Source organism: Naegleria gruberi (assembly GCF_000004985.1).
Source record: "Naegleria gruberi genomic scaffold NAEGRscaffold_10, whole genome shotgun sequence".
Lineage (NCBI taxonomy): Eukaryota > Heterolobosea > Eutetramitea > Acrasida > Naegleriidae > Naegleria > Naegleria gruberi.
The window spans coordinates 285,111-301,034 of record NW_003163317.1 but is presented as its reverse complement, the minus strand read 5'-3'; the positions used below and the strand labels follow the sequence as shown (position 1 = coordinate 301,034).

The 15,924-nt window shown below is 34.4% G+C and overlaps 6 protein-coding genes across 6 annotated transcripts; 2 read left to right on the top strand and 4 right to left on the bottom strand.

Moving 5' to 3' along the window:
• Positions 1–262: 262 nt before the first annotated feature.
• On the bottom strand, positions 263–1,567 carry NAEGRDRAFT_64488 (uncharacterized protein; the record flags this gene model as incomplete). The annotated part of the gene is made up of 1 exon (XM_002680163.1): positions 263–1,567. The coding sequence occupies one exon, from the start codon at positions 1,565–1,567 to the stop codon at positions 263–265; it is 1,305 nt and encodes a 434-aa protein (XP_002680209.1).
• A 189-nt stretch (positions 1,568–1,756) lies between these two features.
• Positions 1,757–4,127, bottom strand: NAEGRDRAFT_78802 (uncharacterized protein; the record flags this gene model as incomplete). The annotated part of the gene is made up of 3 exons (XM_002680162.1): positions 1,757–2,704; positions 2,780–3,509; positions 3,899–4,127. 3 exons carry the CDS (start codon positions 4,125–4,127, stop codon positions 1,768–1,770), a joined length of 1,896 nt encoding a protein of 631 aa, XP_002680208.1. The 3' UTR covers positions 1,757–1,767.
• Positions 4,128–5,537: 1,410 nt separating this feature from the next.
• Positions 5,538–7,577, top strand: NAEGRDRAFT_78801 (abc transporter B family protein; the record flags this gene model as incomplete). The annotated part of the gene is made up of 4 exons (XM_002680297.1): positions 5,538–6,466; positions 6,513–6,584; positions 6,627–7,006; positions 7,048–7,577. 4 exons carry the CDS (start codon positions 5,538–5,540, stop codon positions 7,554–7,556), a joined length of 1,890 nt encoding a protein of 629 aa, XP_002680343.1. The 3' UTR covers positions 7,557–7,577.
• A 2,548-nt stretch (positions 7,578–10,125) lies between these two features.
• On the bottom strand, positions 10,126–10,885 carry NAEGRDRAFT_64485 (uncharacterized protein; the record flags this gene model as incomplete). Its single annotated transcript, XM_002680161.1, has 3 exons — positions 10,126–10,231; positions 10,275–10,463; positions 10,506–10,885. 3 exons carry the CDS (start codon positions 10,883–10,885, stop codon positions 10,126–10,128), a joined length of 675 nt encoding a protein of 224 aa, XP_002680207.1.
• Positions 10,876–11,675, bottom strand: NAEGRDRAFT_78800 (uncharacterized protein). Its single transcript, XM_002680160.1, has one exon. It carries the CDS (start codon positions 11,649–11,651, stop codon positions 11,025–11,027), a length of 627 nt encoding a protein of 208 aa, XP_002680206.1. The 5' UTR covers positions 11,652–11,675; the 3' UTR covers positions 10,876–11,024.
• Positions 11,676–13,765: 2,090 nt separating this feature from the next.
• Positions 13,766–15,911, top strand: NAEGRDRAFT_57301 (uncharacterized protein; the record flags this gene model as incomplete). Its single annotated transcript, XM_002680296.1, has 1 exon — positions 13,766–15,911. One exon carries the CDS (start codon positions 13,766–13,768, stop codon positions 14,912–14,914), a length of 1,149 nt encoding a protein of 382 aa, XP_002680342.1. The 3' UTR covers positions 14,915–15,911.
• Positions 15,912–15,924: the final 13 nt, after the last annotated feature.

Here is a 15,924-nt window from a genome sequence, read left to right as displayed (position 1 = left end):
CAAAGACTTAGGAATGACAGGAATTTTTCATATGGTTCTGAAAGAGAATTACAACCGTCAGTAAGCCTAGAGCAACAAACGAAATTCTCTCGCCAATCTTTATTGAAACAGACAGAATATTTAATCGGAAGAGCTGGATCGTACCTTGTATCCAAACCAAAAAGCGACAAAACATTGAACATTAAATCAAGTGACAGATCATCAACTCAACCAACAATAGATGCACCTTCTGATTCTGAAAGGAATTGAATGATGAAATAAATTATTGTTGCTTATATTTATCCAGCAGATTAAATCCAAAGACTTCCTTACCAATCTCATTTGGTACAAAGTCTTGAGACATTAAATCATGGACCATAGTAGCTCTAAGCCTTTGGAATTCCTCACTTCCCTTCTTTGGCACCATCTTAATGTATTGACAAACTCTGAATCTATCAGAGGAATTTGGGAAATTAGCATGAGGAAGTAAGCTGTTGAAAATGATTAAAGATCCCTTTCTGACTGGAACTTTTTGGGTTTGTGAGATGAGTGGATCTTCCTTTCTCACTGAGAGGAATGTACATCTTGGCCCAGGTTTGTAATCCCTCAATTTTTCTGCATATTCCTTTACATGTTGAACGAACCCAGGTACACAAACAAATCCTCCATCTTGCTCTCTGGTTTCAGAAATAGCTAAAATACCTTGCAATCTAATTACTTCATAGTTTGAATTATTCTCTACAATAAAGTAATAGTCTGGATTACTTCCAATAATTTGCTTGTTATCGTTTTCATCTTCAGCTTGGGCTGGATATTCACCCAAGCAGTAGTAAGGATTCAAATCCCAATGCAACCACTGAGATTCTGTTTTCAACTCCTTCTTTTGAACAAGACTTGTTTCTGAAGGCATTTCACTCAATTGTCTAGATTTGGGAAGCGAGTTTGAATCATTGTAAGGAACTGGTACATCAACTGTTGGCTTTAAAACACCAATTCTATCAAAACTAGTCCACAACTTTGATCTATCCATTCCATACACCAACTCAAAACATTTTACCAACTTTTCATTCTGTCTATTTTCCATTCCGACCCTTGTCCAATAAACATCATTCCCAACAATTCCCATTCTTGATCCCTTCTTCCAAGTTTCAGGATCGTTTGGTTTCATATGTTCTTCTTTTTCCAAAATATTCCAAACATCATCCAATGATCTATCAACCTCTTCCTCATTCAATACATTCCTAAATACAACCACACCAAACTCATTGAAAAACTTGAGTATTTCCTCCGAGCTATCCAATTCAATATCAAAATCCTTTACAAAACTGGAACCAGCCTTCTCATCATATATTTTCGGTAATTCATGAACAGGCAATGTAGGATATTCAATAACTGTCTTTCCAGGATTCTGACTAGCCACTCCAGCATATCTATCATCAAGGCTTGTTTTTCCCAAAGACGAAGATGAAGAATTTGATGATGGAACAACCTTTGACCAAATCCATCTAAAAGGAGAGGTCAACATGCTATATAATTTCTCAAAAAGACGCACAAAGATTGAAGAATTGCTATTATTACTTGTTGACATTTTTTTCTTTTGATTTTTTGCCAATTTCGCTTCAGATCTTTAAAAGTACAATTTTAGTGATGAACTTTGAACTCGTGTTCATCTTTGTTTGAACTTGTCTAAGGCAAATTCAAAGTTTCATCTACATTACAGGTAAGTTGCATTTTGAAAGGGAACTTCTTGATAGTTTGAAGAGTTTAGTTTTTGTTTGATACGAAAGTTTATTGTTTGTCATTGACATAGATACACAATGAATCATTATTATTGAGCTTGACATCCTTAAAGAAGAATTCATCAACTTCAACTCTAATAGAATTGTTGAAACGATCAATTGAATTGCAACAGGCACGATCAAAAGTAAACAAGTCGCCTTTCTTTTGAGTTAATCTTTCCATTACTAAATCTCTGAGTTGTTCGATTGTGTCTGGACAGGTTTGTGTCACAATTTTGGTGGTATAAATTTCTTCCAAGACTCCATTAATACGTTTCATGTAACTAATGAGGAGAGCAGTGTTGGAAATGACTGGAGGAGGAGGTGGTGAAAGAGATTCTTCCTTCTTGTAGCTAGTTGCTGGAGCTCCAGACACAACGCCAATATTAGCTGGTGGGTTCTTAGATTTTCTTCCTCTCTTACTTGGAGATGGAGATGGAATGGCAGTGGTGGATGCTCCATTGGCAAGCGTGACAGTTCCTGGAAGGAGGGTTGAGATTGGAACTGATGAAGCTCCCATATTGGCAGCAACTGCAGAAGCAGCAATTCCACTTGTAGATGGTCCTGCAGCAGTTGTTGCTTCACTTGTTGGGAGAGTAGAAGGAGGTGGTGGAATTGGGACTTTCTTGGCTTTGATGGCTCTCTTAGCTTTCTTCTTTGGGGTTTCAACTGTGGTTGCTTCATCACCATTAGTTGTGGTGGTGGTGGTGGTGGAACCAGATTCATCCTTGATAGTTGTTGTTGAATTATTGAGGGCATCTTCAGTAGTGGATGTGGAAGCTCTTCTCTTTGTGACCTTTCTCTTCTTTCCTTCAACTGCTGGTGATTCACCAAGATTTGGAGTGGAGGAACCAAGAGTTGGAGTTTCACCACCCTCGGATCCAAGACGTGGGGAATCCTTTAGTTTTGGTGGATGCTTGAGACCTTCTCTCTTATTCACAACACGACTATTAATATTCATCAATATTCATAATTGTTTCAAAATGTTATTAGAATTTGAAAAGGTGATGAATTAAACTTACTTCTTATTAGGATCGTATTGACCACGAGCAAATCTCCATTGCTTATTATAACAAGTTGAACATACAGAAAGAGATTCACCATCTCTTGGTTTTGGAATTTGTTCGGATTGTTGAGGGAAAGTATCACAATAAGTCTTGTAATTATTTGTGTTAATTGTGTAATTCTTCTTGAAATTGACTTGTAAATTGCTTCTCCTACAAACAACGCAATGAATCAAATCTTCTTCAGAAATGACTTCATCTTCATTAGTATCCATTCTATTAGAAGAAGAAGAGGCAGCACTAGCTCCGAGACCTGGACTTCTTTCTCTTCTGGTACTGCTACGTTTCTTGACACCTGCCAATGCCATTTCTTCATCATCTTCTTCACCTGCATCGGCAATATATTCATCATCATCACCTTCCATTGCTCCTGCATCGGCAATTTCATCATCTTCCATAGCACTTCTACGTGATGTCTTTCTCTTTCTTGGAGTTGGTGTTGATGAACCTTTACTATTCGAAACAGCAGATGATTCTTGTTGAGCAGCCAACATTCGGGAAGCTCTCTTTGCCAAATGAGTATTGGCCAATGATGGTGTATTGGTTCCTACAGTAGCTGATGGTGGCAATGAGCTAACATGTTCTCCATCATCAGAATCATCTTGTAAAAGTGAGTACAAGGCACTCACTTTGGAAACACTTTCATTTTCGTCTTCATCACTATCACTAATATGATCTTGATGATTTACTAGAGAGAAAGAGAAGGGAGAAAGGGAGTAAATTATTATTTTGGAAATGATGAAAGATAATGTGTGGTGGATAGTATAGAATGATGTTATTAGAATGTAGAATTGAGGGCATGAATATTTCATCAACACATGCATTGTTGGCATGATGGATTGCAAAGAATCATCAAGATGAACCAGCATGGTACGTGAGGGCAAGAAGTAACCAAAGTGAAAAATGAGAGTTTCGAATAGTTTGGACCGCGGTAAAAATATGATCATCACATCAATTTAAATTAAGGAAGTTCAGAGGAGAGCAAAGAGTGGATCACAGGATTGCGAAAGTATCATCATCGAATTTCGAATAATATTATTAGAATAATATTAGAATAAATATTCTCAAGTAACTTACATTGTGCCAAGCCAAGCAAGCCATCGTGTGCTTCTTGATCAAGCAAAGTCTTATTGAAGGACGATAAGGCTTCAGTAGCATCACTCTGATCGGATTCTTGCTTATTAATTGATGGTAAATTATTGTTTGTAGGTGAAGATGAAGTACTTGATGTGGTGACATTTGGCATTTCCTCTTCCTTGACCAATGTCCTTACAGGCTGAGCGTTGAGAATTGCTGCTTCACTCATTTTATAAAGGTTTTTTGTTTGTTGAACAGAGAGCAACGTTGAGGTTTTTTTTTAGGGCTGTGTGATTGCTGACAGCGTCTGGCGTTGAGGGTTTAGTTTCGCTGCGTGAGAAGGCAGGACGAAACTGAGGAATGAGGTAATTTCTGGTTGGTTCGTCGTCATGGTTGAGGATCGTAAAAATAATTATTGAGGTTCTAGGGTGTTGAGATTACAATTCTCTCAATTTGACAAGAGACATTAAGAAACCGATTAACGAATCATCAAGAGCATGATAAAAAGATAAGGGTTTTTGCTTCTTTTCTCAGTCATTTGTTGGTAAGAAAACGTTGGGGTGGATGAATTAAAAGTTCTTCTTAATGGAAATTCATCAATATTGGATTCCGATTAAACAATCTCGATTCCCTACTTCATCATCAATTTTTATTAATGTAAAAGATGAATGTTGGCAAAGTATCTTCTTACCCGATGATGTTACAAGCAGAGAACGAAGTTCTAAGTCAGTTGGTGGTTAGTCTGGTTGAATAAGCGGGTTAATGTGGATGTTTTTGGGAATCATCTAAGTGCGATGTGGAACCTTGCTTAAAAACTATATATGGTAACTGACTAATATTATTGTGTGGAATATTCGTTTAATGGATTTTGTAAAGTCATATTTACTATGGTGCTGTTCTTTGAAAATGGTTAAATCAAATTCTGGCTAATAAAAAGATATCTCCATTAACCAAATCCATTAAATAATCATGATTTAAAATGATAAACAATTTTATAAATCATGAACTACAACATCAGTTACTTGCGTCATTCGAAACTTAGTAAGAAATTATTTGAATAAAAATATTGGTGTGATAATTCCGAATTGAGAAAAATAATTGAGGTCAAGTTTGATGCTAGGATTGGATATCTTTTGTTGGGAGGAATATTGTGTAGATATGTTGTGTGGGTGAAATATTGGCAACACGAACAACTTAGAAAGCCAGTTTCCCATCTTCAAATCTACAAGACAAAATTGAACAATACAAATTACGTCTATCCATTATGGATGGAGGCTAACGAAAACAAGACTTCTGAAGAATCTCAGAATACCTATTGGATACTGCCAATCATGATATTTCAGAAAACAATGTTACAGAAGAGGAATTTAGAAAGCTCTTTCCCTTTACAATGCAACAAATAACGATCCAGTAGAATTGATGATTAATTATATCAAAACGTGCCATGGTGGGAAAATTCGAGTTTTTTGAAAATCAAGTCTATTAATATCTACTTCAATATCATGAAGGAAAATGCGCAAATTAGTTGAATAGTCAACTTTACAAAAACCCTCACCCTAATCCGAGGAGCACAATTTATTTTTCTTGACTATTTAAACGAGCATAGAAACTTCACTTTATTCACCAATTCAAAAAGAAAATGTCAATTAATTCAAATCAAAAAGAAGGAGCAAGTACCTCCACCATGGATACTTTGCCAAACTCTGCTCCAGAAAAACCACAAAATGAAGAAATCAAAGACGAAAGGGAGCCTAAACTTTATTTCTTTGATCACTTTAGAATTTTCAAGTTGTTTGGATGGACATGGTTTCTAATCTTGTTAGGAATGCTTGGATCGATGGGAAATGGTGTTATTATGTTAATCTTCCAATTTATATTTGGAGATTTAATCAACATTTTCCAACCTGTCAATGGAGTAATGCCTTCCACTGATGTCATGAGAGCTGCCATCTCTGATATTTCCTTAAAGTTTACCTATGTTGCAATTGGTAGTATGGTGGCAAGCTTTACAGCTCAATTTTTCTTGAGTTGGGCCAATGAAAGAATTGGAATCACTTTGAGAAAAAGTTATTTCAACCAATTGACTAATCAAGATGTTGCATTCTTTGATATTAAGAAAACAGGAGCTTTGACTCTTCCATTGAGTGATGACATCTCTAAAATTCAAGACGCATGGACAAACAAGCTATCTACACTCATGCAACATTTGACAACCATCATTATTGGCCTAGTTCTTGCTTTTGTAAGCAGTTGGCAAATGTCACTTGTTTCAATTTCAACAGTTCCACTTATGCTTGTTATTGGAGGTGTAATGGGAAAGTTTACTGAAGTATTGACTGTCCGATCAGGAAATGTCATTTCAAAAAGTGCTTCCAAAGCCAATGAGGTTGTTTCTTCCTTTAAAACTGTGAAAAGTATGGGAGTTGAAGGGAGGGAACAATTGCAATTTGCAAGTATATTGAAGAAACTTCACTTGTATGGTTTGTTGAAGGCTCTAACACAAGGAGTGAGTATGGGTGCTGAGAATTTGATCATGTGGGGAACTAGCTCACTTGCTTTTTGGTATGCGTAAGTATATGTTTGCTTGTTTTGGTTATATTTAACATATTTAAAGAGGAAATTTGGTTATTGATGGAGTAATCACAATAGGAGACCTTGTTAAGGTATTTGGATTATTGCTTTTTGCGTAAGTTGTTGTTCAAACAATCAAGGTTGACCAATTGTAAAGTATTTTTTCAATGGCACAAGGATTTATCATGTTACCAGACATTTCCAAAGCATTGGCCTCTCACAGAACACTTCTACTTGTAATTAAAAGAAAACCAGCCATTCCAACAACTGGAGGAAAGAGTTTGGGTGAGAATGTTGGTAAAATTGAATTCAGAAATGTTAAATTTTCTTACCCTTCTCGTCCTGATGTGAAAGTTTTGGAAGATTTTTCATTGAATATTGAAGTTGGACAATCGATTGCTCTAGTTGGACCATCCGGATCTGGTAAGAGTACAATTGTTGGATTGTTGGAAAGATTTTATGATCCACAAGAAGGATCAGTGCTTATTGATGGAGTGGATATTAAGGAAATTGATTCTGCATGGTTGCACAAGAACAGTAAGTTGACTCTATAATAGTTAATTCATAACAATTACTAGTTGGAATTGTGACTCAGGAACCAGTATTATTTGCCTGTTCTATTAGGGAAAACATTGCTTATGCAGTTGGTATTGAAAATGTAACAGATCAAGAGATTGAAAAAGCTGCAAGAGCTGCCAATTGTCACAATTTCATTGTAGATCTTCCAAATGGATATAACACCTTACTTGGTGAGAAAGGCGTTTCTCTCTCAGGTGGACAAAAGCAGCGTGTTGCTATTGCTAGAGCTCTTTTACAAAATCCCAAAGTTCTTCTATTGGACGAAGCAACCTCAGCTCTCGATACGGAATCAGAAGCTCTTGTTCAGGCAGCTCTTGAAACTCTCATGAAAGGAAGAACTTCCATTTCCATTGCTCACAGATTGTCAACTGTTCAGAATTGTGATGTTATTTATGTGCTTGTTAAGGGAGAGATTAAGGAATCTGGTCTTCATTCAGATTTACTGAATGTTCAAGATGGAATTTATAGAAAGTTGGCTGAGAAACAAATGGTTATTAGTGAGCAATAAAATCATTTCATATTTCTACTACTTCGATATTCAAAATATAACCTTCTTTTGATTCCAATTTTGAATGATGAAACAGTATTTGTTTTTAGAATGAGTTTGGTTTCGGATTCTTCCAATATTAGATCTTTGGGGATATCTTTGTAGTGAATGGAGAATTTGGGTAAAGCTTTAGATTTGTTACTCAGACCCTGTCTGCAAACTTCCTTTAATTGTTTCACATGTTTCAAAATTATTCGTGTTCCTTTGAATTCCAACAAATCAAAAGCTGTTTGTCCCTCCGAGTTTCGTACAACATCAAGTTTCAATCCTCTAGCAATTAAAGCTTGTAACATTGAATAGTCTATATATCTTCCTAGATTTTTCTTAATGAAATCCAAAAAAAATCTCACTACATAATGCGAAAAATCATCTCCATCAACACATCCAAAATATTTGATATTTCTTAATTGTTTTAAAGAGCTTTTTTCAATTGTAAAATGATAGAGTCCATCTAAATAATGAGAGCACAATGATACAAGTTCGGGATGTCCTGAAGAGTAATCAAACCCTAAACTTTTGGCTTCCTCTACCATTAAATGAGTATTAATATTAAGGGATTGGTGAAGAAATAAATATAAATATCTACACATTTCAAAGTCATCAGTATAGGAAATAAAGTTCAATTTAGGCATGTTCTCAATCTTTCCCAAATAATCCAAAGCTACATAATAGCTATAATTATATATTTGAATTGGTATAGATTGATTATTATCTTTGCAAAAGACAAGATCTTTCAATGGTATATCCAAAAGTTTCGTTATTTTTTCACTAAAACAATACGGTGAATAGTGGACTAGATGCTTTCCATTCACATCTCTATAATTAATATCTCTATATTCATCATAGTTATACTCATTGGGTTTGAAATTATGTACTAATGCAGTTAAAATTCTTTCATTAATTTCAAAGCCATCATACTGTACAAGTCTAGGGTAAATTGATATGCCAGTTTTAACCAAACCTTCAAAATTGAACTTATTGTTAAGCCTTTTGATCTTGATGTTACTGTCCTTTAGAATAGCTATTTCATTAGGAGTGACACCAAACATGTTTGGTTCTTGTCCAAGTATTTTAATTTCATCTTCTGAAAGGAATTCCATCAAGTTATCAATTTTAATTGGTGTAACACTTAAATAATGGAGGATATTATTTCCAAACTTGTCCTTTTCGTTAATATTAGTGTCTTTGTCCAAAGTACGTTTAAACATAGATGTAGATACGCCAAAAATGTCACACGTTTTCTGCACTGACAATTTACTTGCTTCTTCAAAGCAAGCAGCAGAGAATTTGTGATTACCAAGTTTTGAGAAATCTATATTATAATCTCTAGATAAGGATTGAACATCTTCTTGATTAATACGTATTAAAAATAGTTTTGTAATGTTTTTACCGACGCTAATATCGACAAATGGATATGATAGAATTAGCTTTAAATTTTCTATACTGTCTATTGGAATTTTAAACATCCTAAAAGATGGATATTTTTGGTAAATATTATTCAGTGTGTCCATAATTTGTTTGAGACTGTCCACAAAGATTTCTCTCCTAATATCGGATCTAATATTCCAGAGATAAGAAAATAAATTGACATCAATGGTAAAATTGGTAATAATGTAATCCGATTCTGGGAAATTATTTGACATAATGGAATTGTAGAGGAATATTTCAATATTAGTTGGGTAATTAAGGGGAAACACATTTTTTAACTTCTCGAATGGAACCACCTGGTTTCTTTCGTACTCCATTGATGTCCAGTAGACATTATTCAGTTGTGCTAAACTTGAGTGGTGATAATCTGATAGGGATGTATAAATAGTGGTGATTGACTTGAATTTTTCACTTGCAATGGGAAAGTATAAGGAAGGATTGAAACCAAATAGTGCATATTTAACAGTAGGCAGGTGATCTACTAATAGTTTTTCAAAATAATTAAAAAAATTGAAATATCCATAATTTGAAGAATAATTTCTTCCAACATTAGTAGAAAAGGAAACAAATTCCACTTTTGACAAGGGGTTAGTCTTACAAAACCTTTTCATCTTTGCAAAAAGTTCAATAAAAATATCCATCCAATCACTAGTACTAAATGAGAAAGGTTGTGAACTTCTAAACCACGGAAAGCTACGTAACGACTCTCTGTATACATTATCTAAATAATAGTTGCACAGTTTCTTCTCTGAAAAGACACTCAAATTTAGAATAGTTGGTCTGAATGATTTTACCGATTTTAACAATGATCGACAAGCTAAAAAGAAAGGTACTCTACTGGGCTGTTCAAAATCAATAAATTCCTCCACGTTAATATTCTGTTCAAATTCGTCCAATGTTGATGGTATTTCTATTATCGGAACAAACAATAACTGATCACAACAAATATCTCGAATATAGTCTAGATAGTAAAAGATGGTATGATGAATTTCTGTCGGAAGGTCGGCGAGAGAGCAAGAGGGATTATGTTGGGACATTTTTTAACTTTATCCTTTGTAAAACATATCAATAAAGAAATGATAAAAAGTAAATTATTTACAAATTATTTTACAAAAGGTACTGATAGAGAAAGGCATTTTGTTTTTGAATTCCATTTTGCCTTTGCTTCATTATCCAGTACTGGTTGAGGAAATGAAACTCCAAGAATACTGAATCGAGTTAATCATAAAAGCTGTAATTGTTAAAACTTACTAATGCTCTGATTTGATTGAAAATGATCTTGAAGAAATGTTTAATTCTATCTCAGACATCTTCTCAGTCTTTGGCAACTTGATTGAGTAAGCAATAGCATCACTACTCATTGTTGATGGATCTTTTTCTGGGTCCATTCCCAAGTAAACATCACTCGAAGAAACCTGTTGCTGATAAACAACATCATAACTAGACAATTGGTTAAATACATTATGATAATTAGAAACCTACTCTGGTGTTTCTCTGTTATCTCCCTGATTATCATCCAAAAATTCCAAATCTTCTGCAGTCCAAATATTAGGATCTAACTTTGCTGCCTTTGTTCCTTTCAGTTTATCAACTTCCTCAATTATACAATGGCCTGAAACACTTGCATAGTCGACATCATTATCCTCATCCTCTCCCTTATCAATTCTACTCAAAACACGTTCCTCCTCCAATCGTCTCTTTCTCCAATAATCTTCTTCCTCTCTCTTACTTCTTTCAATTTCTGGATTTGACTTTTTCTCCACCGTTTCACTTTCCTCTATCAACCCACTCAACAATTCAATCTGAGAAGGTTCCGATTCAATCTTATCATTGCCATAAAAGCTTCCGTTGTAGTAGTCCATTTTTTTTTGTGTTTTATTTTAGTAAGGATTTCAGTTTTGGCGCCAAATTTCCTTCATACAACAAAAATTGGCCAATTTTATATATGGTTGTTTTTCGAGGAATTTCATTGACGTTTCCAATAGAAGCTTTAAACATTGGTTAAATGGTGGGTGTTGATGTTTGTGGGTCTTTGGATTCGGTTTGAGTTTCTTCGAGAGGTTTTTCTTGAGCTTTGGCATTCTTTGCTTTCGAATAGGATCTTCCACAAGTTCCAATGAATGAAACAATAGAAAGTGCCTTTTTTCCATAAACTAAAACAAAAGCCGTATCATTGAAGGTAATATAGGACGAAAGTATGAGCACTGCATTCAAAGAACAGTCCATAAATATATTTCTATTCAATCCCCAAAATAATGTCATTGAATCATAACCAAAAATGTAAGTAGTTAACATGAACAATGAAACCAGCCATCCAATTATGAAAAGTGCAGTTTCGTATAGAATAAACTTGGTAAACTTGTATTCCAGTAAGGAACCTTTCGACCCTCTCAATTGAATCAAAATTTTCACACCATAAAAGGCAAATCCAATCACAAAGGTCAACAAGTAGATCATCACTGCTGCAGAAAGTAATATCCAAGCAGGTGCATAATTCTTCACTACCACAAAAACAATTACCGTAATGATTCCAACAAGTAACATGGCAATGTAGAATAAGCTGAGAATGATGGCATTGACTTTTGAGAGTTTGTTGGAGGATTGAGAGGTACCCTTTCGTTTGGACATGTCAATTACATGTGACCATGAGATAATCAATGAGGAATAACCACAGATCATGAAAATTGCAGCCAATCCACGAAATATTCCAGGAAAATAAACTTGATATAATGGAAGGACACCTCGAAAGTTGAATAGAAATCGAAGAAAGTTTTCTATAAAGCCTGTGAATGAAGAAATTGCAAAGAAAATGGGTGGCTGTACAACAATATCAAAGAAATGCCTTAAAAAGAAAAGAGTCTTTTTCCAAATTGGGAGAAGCTTGATATCAGGTCGCTTCTTGAAAGAAACTATTCTCTCCACTACTCTTGGTATCAAAATGAAACTCGTTAGATACAGAAATACACCTCCATACACAAAAGCAAGAATAAATACTGAAACTCGATATGAAATAGTCAGCTGCCAACTATGATAAAAATCATAACATTGAAAACTAAACTCCCTCTTTGTTCTGTAATCACACCAACAAGTAATAGGTACATTTAGTGGCCTGCTCTCTTGCTCCAACCTTTCCATATTGAAATACTTTTCAAAATAAAATGTCATCAGTGTTGGCAGGTTGACAGATTTCACAGCATCTTTAACATTTGTGAAAGTTTGTTGAAATCTGTCCTTCTTGAAGGCATTGAAAGTATTTACAAAATATTCACTCTGCAGAAAGTTGTAATCAAAAAATCCAAAGTGATTCCTATTTTCATTTCCATTACAATGAAAAGAAGAAATTCTTCCAAAATTAGAAATAAATTCACTTGATGATAAAGAAGAATTAATAAAAGTGAGAGCTGTACAATTATTGGTATCGATGGCTTTTCTAAATAGTGCTGATTGTGAATTTTCACACATTAAACAAAAATTCCATAAAATTCCTAAATTCGAAACTTGAGTCTTGTTTGTAAAATCCCATTCAGTATTGGATGAACACAAAATGTCGACACAAACATTTTCATTTTGTGTTATTTGTTGAATCAGCCATGAATTTGCGTAAAATTCCTTTGGAGCATTGTTAAGAGAAGGCAGTTTACAATAATCAAAGTAATTCGAATCTAAACTAAACATGAAAGGATAGTAGAATTGTGTGATCGGTGGAAGTGTCAAACATTCATTCTCTGGATAGATGAACTGACTTAGAATTGGAAGAGTTTCATTTGATAACAGTTGTGCAGACAACTGACTCGAAACACCTGTAATCAACAGAACAATAATTGTGATCAAAATTACTAGGGACATGCAGGTGACTTTTGTTTGTTTTTTAAATAATGTTCAAACGATGGGTAAATTAGAAATGCTTGTGACCTTGCCTCGGTCATGCCATTTGGTTTCGAATACAGTTGAGAAGAGATAAACCTTTCTTTTAAATTACCATAACAAATTAAGAAAAAATGACAAAGAAAATCAAAATCGTGAGGCTTAAGGATTATTGTGGGCGAACTATTGTGAGCTTTATGTACTCTTGTCGTTACTTGAGAATCATGTTGAACATACTCAATTGTAAACTTTAGTTTTAATTTAACCGAATGTAATTTACAGTTTTACAAACGCACATTAGTGAAATAGTCCAATTAGATTCAGCACGTTACATGTACCTTCAACTTTGAGTTTTGAATATTCAGAAAATGTTGCATTATTCTGCTGCTGTTGAATCCAAAATAATCAATACAACACCTAACCACCATCTAGAAAATCTCTTGGTGAGCTTTTTAATCGATAACAAAACTCTCGAGTGATCAAAGTTGATCTAAGTATTGAAACTCTCTTCATATGTACTTTTAACAAACTACGGTTTTTTTAACCTAACAACTGTAGATGAACACTGTTCACACTGTGTTATTTAACTATCAATTTCCTTAATAGACCAGATGTGATCGTCATGACTCTAACAAGCAAGAATGTCCTTACCAAGGACCTTGGAAGTTCAATAAAACGAAAAGAAGATATTCCCTATTATTGCGCTTATGCATTCTTTTATACAATCGTGTCAACTGTAAATTTATTGTGATTGCATTTGAAATGCAAAAAATAAATTTGATTTAACCAAAGATGGAAGGTACCTTTCGTAGTTGTACAAACGATAACGATATCTTATTCGAAAGGCACGAGATCCCTTTCCAAACCATACAAAAAAAATGGACAAATCAACCAACTCTCAAATTATTCAGAACAAAACCAAGTCAACTGCCTTCACCCAAACATCTAGAACATCAAAGATCAGCAAAGGAACCATTTCTTCTCTAAGTTTTAAAATTAAACTATGTTGTGGAGTGCTAGAACTTGATTGTATGCGATTACTGTCACTAATCAGTTTATTTATTAATATTGCTGCCTTTATTATTGTTGCGGGAGTAACCATTGACATGTTTAATATAACTCAAAATTCATTCTCGAAAGTATTGATAGCAAGAGGTGATGCTCTCAATACCAATGAATTAATGCTCGATATTGTTAGAGTTGGAGCTCTATCTCGTAACAACTCTGAGGTTGACAAGTGGTATGTCTATAAAGAACAGATGATTGATGCACTCGATAGATTCTTTGAATATGTTGATCCAGTTGTTAAACTCTCAAATTTCAATAATGGAAGTAAGAATGGTGTTGACATGTATACATTACCATTGATGGAAGAAATTATTATATTACTGAAACAGAACAATTATGATAGAGCTTTTGAATTGTATCAGGGAGGAACTTATCAGAACGCAACTACTACATGGTACAAACAACAGTCAACTGTGTTTAATTCTGTCAAGACAGATTCCAGAGATCAAGATGATTTGGTCTATAATTCATCAACAGGTACTTTGATAGTTGTTTGTGTTTCGTTGGCTGTTGTAATTCCAATTGTTATCGTGATGACCATTTTGAATATTAGAAGAGAATCAACTCTAACTGAAACTTTACAAAATTCAAGAGTTATTCAGTTAATGGATACAATGAATGATTCAACCATGTCCAAATTTTTCAAACAAGCATGTACTACAGAGAAAAAAACAGATTCCTACTTCTTATTGGCTGAAATTATGAATTTCAATAAGATGAAAGATGAGGCTGACATGAAAACTCAAGCTAATCATATCTATCAAAAGTTTTTAGTGGAAAGAAAACAATCATTCAGGTATATCAACAAAGCTATGGTTTCTATTATTGGAAAGGAAATTCAAGATGCAGAGGGAGGAGGTGTTTTCAATGTTAGTCTTTTCAGAGAGATGGAATTATGTGTTTGTTCAGAATTAATTCCAACTCATAGAATATTTATGAAAACTATCAAGGGCATGTAGAGAATTACTATTCATTTTTGATAAATCCTTCAAAATCAGTTCCAATACTAATGCAGTCACCAACAATTGTTACCTTTTTGTCTTGAATAAAGTCAAAGTGTGCAATTGAATTTGATGAATGAGGATTGATCATTAATTGCTTCAACTCTGTGGCGTCCAGAGCCTTATTCAGGATACAAACATCTGAGATTTTACCTCCTGAAAGTGTGTAACAATTAGTTCTATAATTCATATCTGCTCCTGGCCACCTGTCACATAATCCACTTCCTAATTGACCATAATATAAGCGATGTTCGTGATGTGTAAATTGATTAGATGTGCTTGAATCTACCATGATTCCATTAACATAAAGCTTCTGTTCATTCTTGTGTTTTGTGAGAGCCACGTGTTGCCATTTACCATTAGATTTCAAATCAGAATAAACCAGAGCTCTAGCTCCCCAAAATGTTGCTCTTAAGGCCAAAGAGTAGGTCAAATAAATAACTGGAACAAAAGCTGAGCCACTACTAAAGTCTTGATTTTGTACTCCGAAAAGAACACCTCCATTGCAAATATCATCAATCTTGAACCACAAACTCAAAGTTATGGAACTACTAGTCACCAAGTCAGCCATTGTCTTTATAACTGATCTGTCAATTTTTGCAGCACCAAATCCATTATCTGATCCAATCAAATATGCTGATTTCGATAACAAGGCCCTAGGTGTAATCTTGATCATTTTTCCTCTAAAATTTTGAATATTCTTTCTAAATTTCAGCACTGAAGATGATTTCAGAGGAGAATTGATCAATATATCGTCATCATCAACATCATCAATTTTTTCAATTAATTTACATTGATCCGATGTTACTTGAATAGGACAATGATTAGAAGCAGCTCCGAACATCCAGAAATAATTTTCATTAATTGACTGAGCAATCGGAGCCCACAAACAATCCAACGAATCCTCATCTTCCATTATCAATTCATGAAGTTTTCTATTCACTTTAGAAAGCCTATTCAAGCCTCGG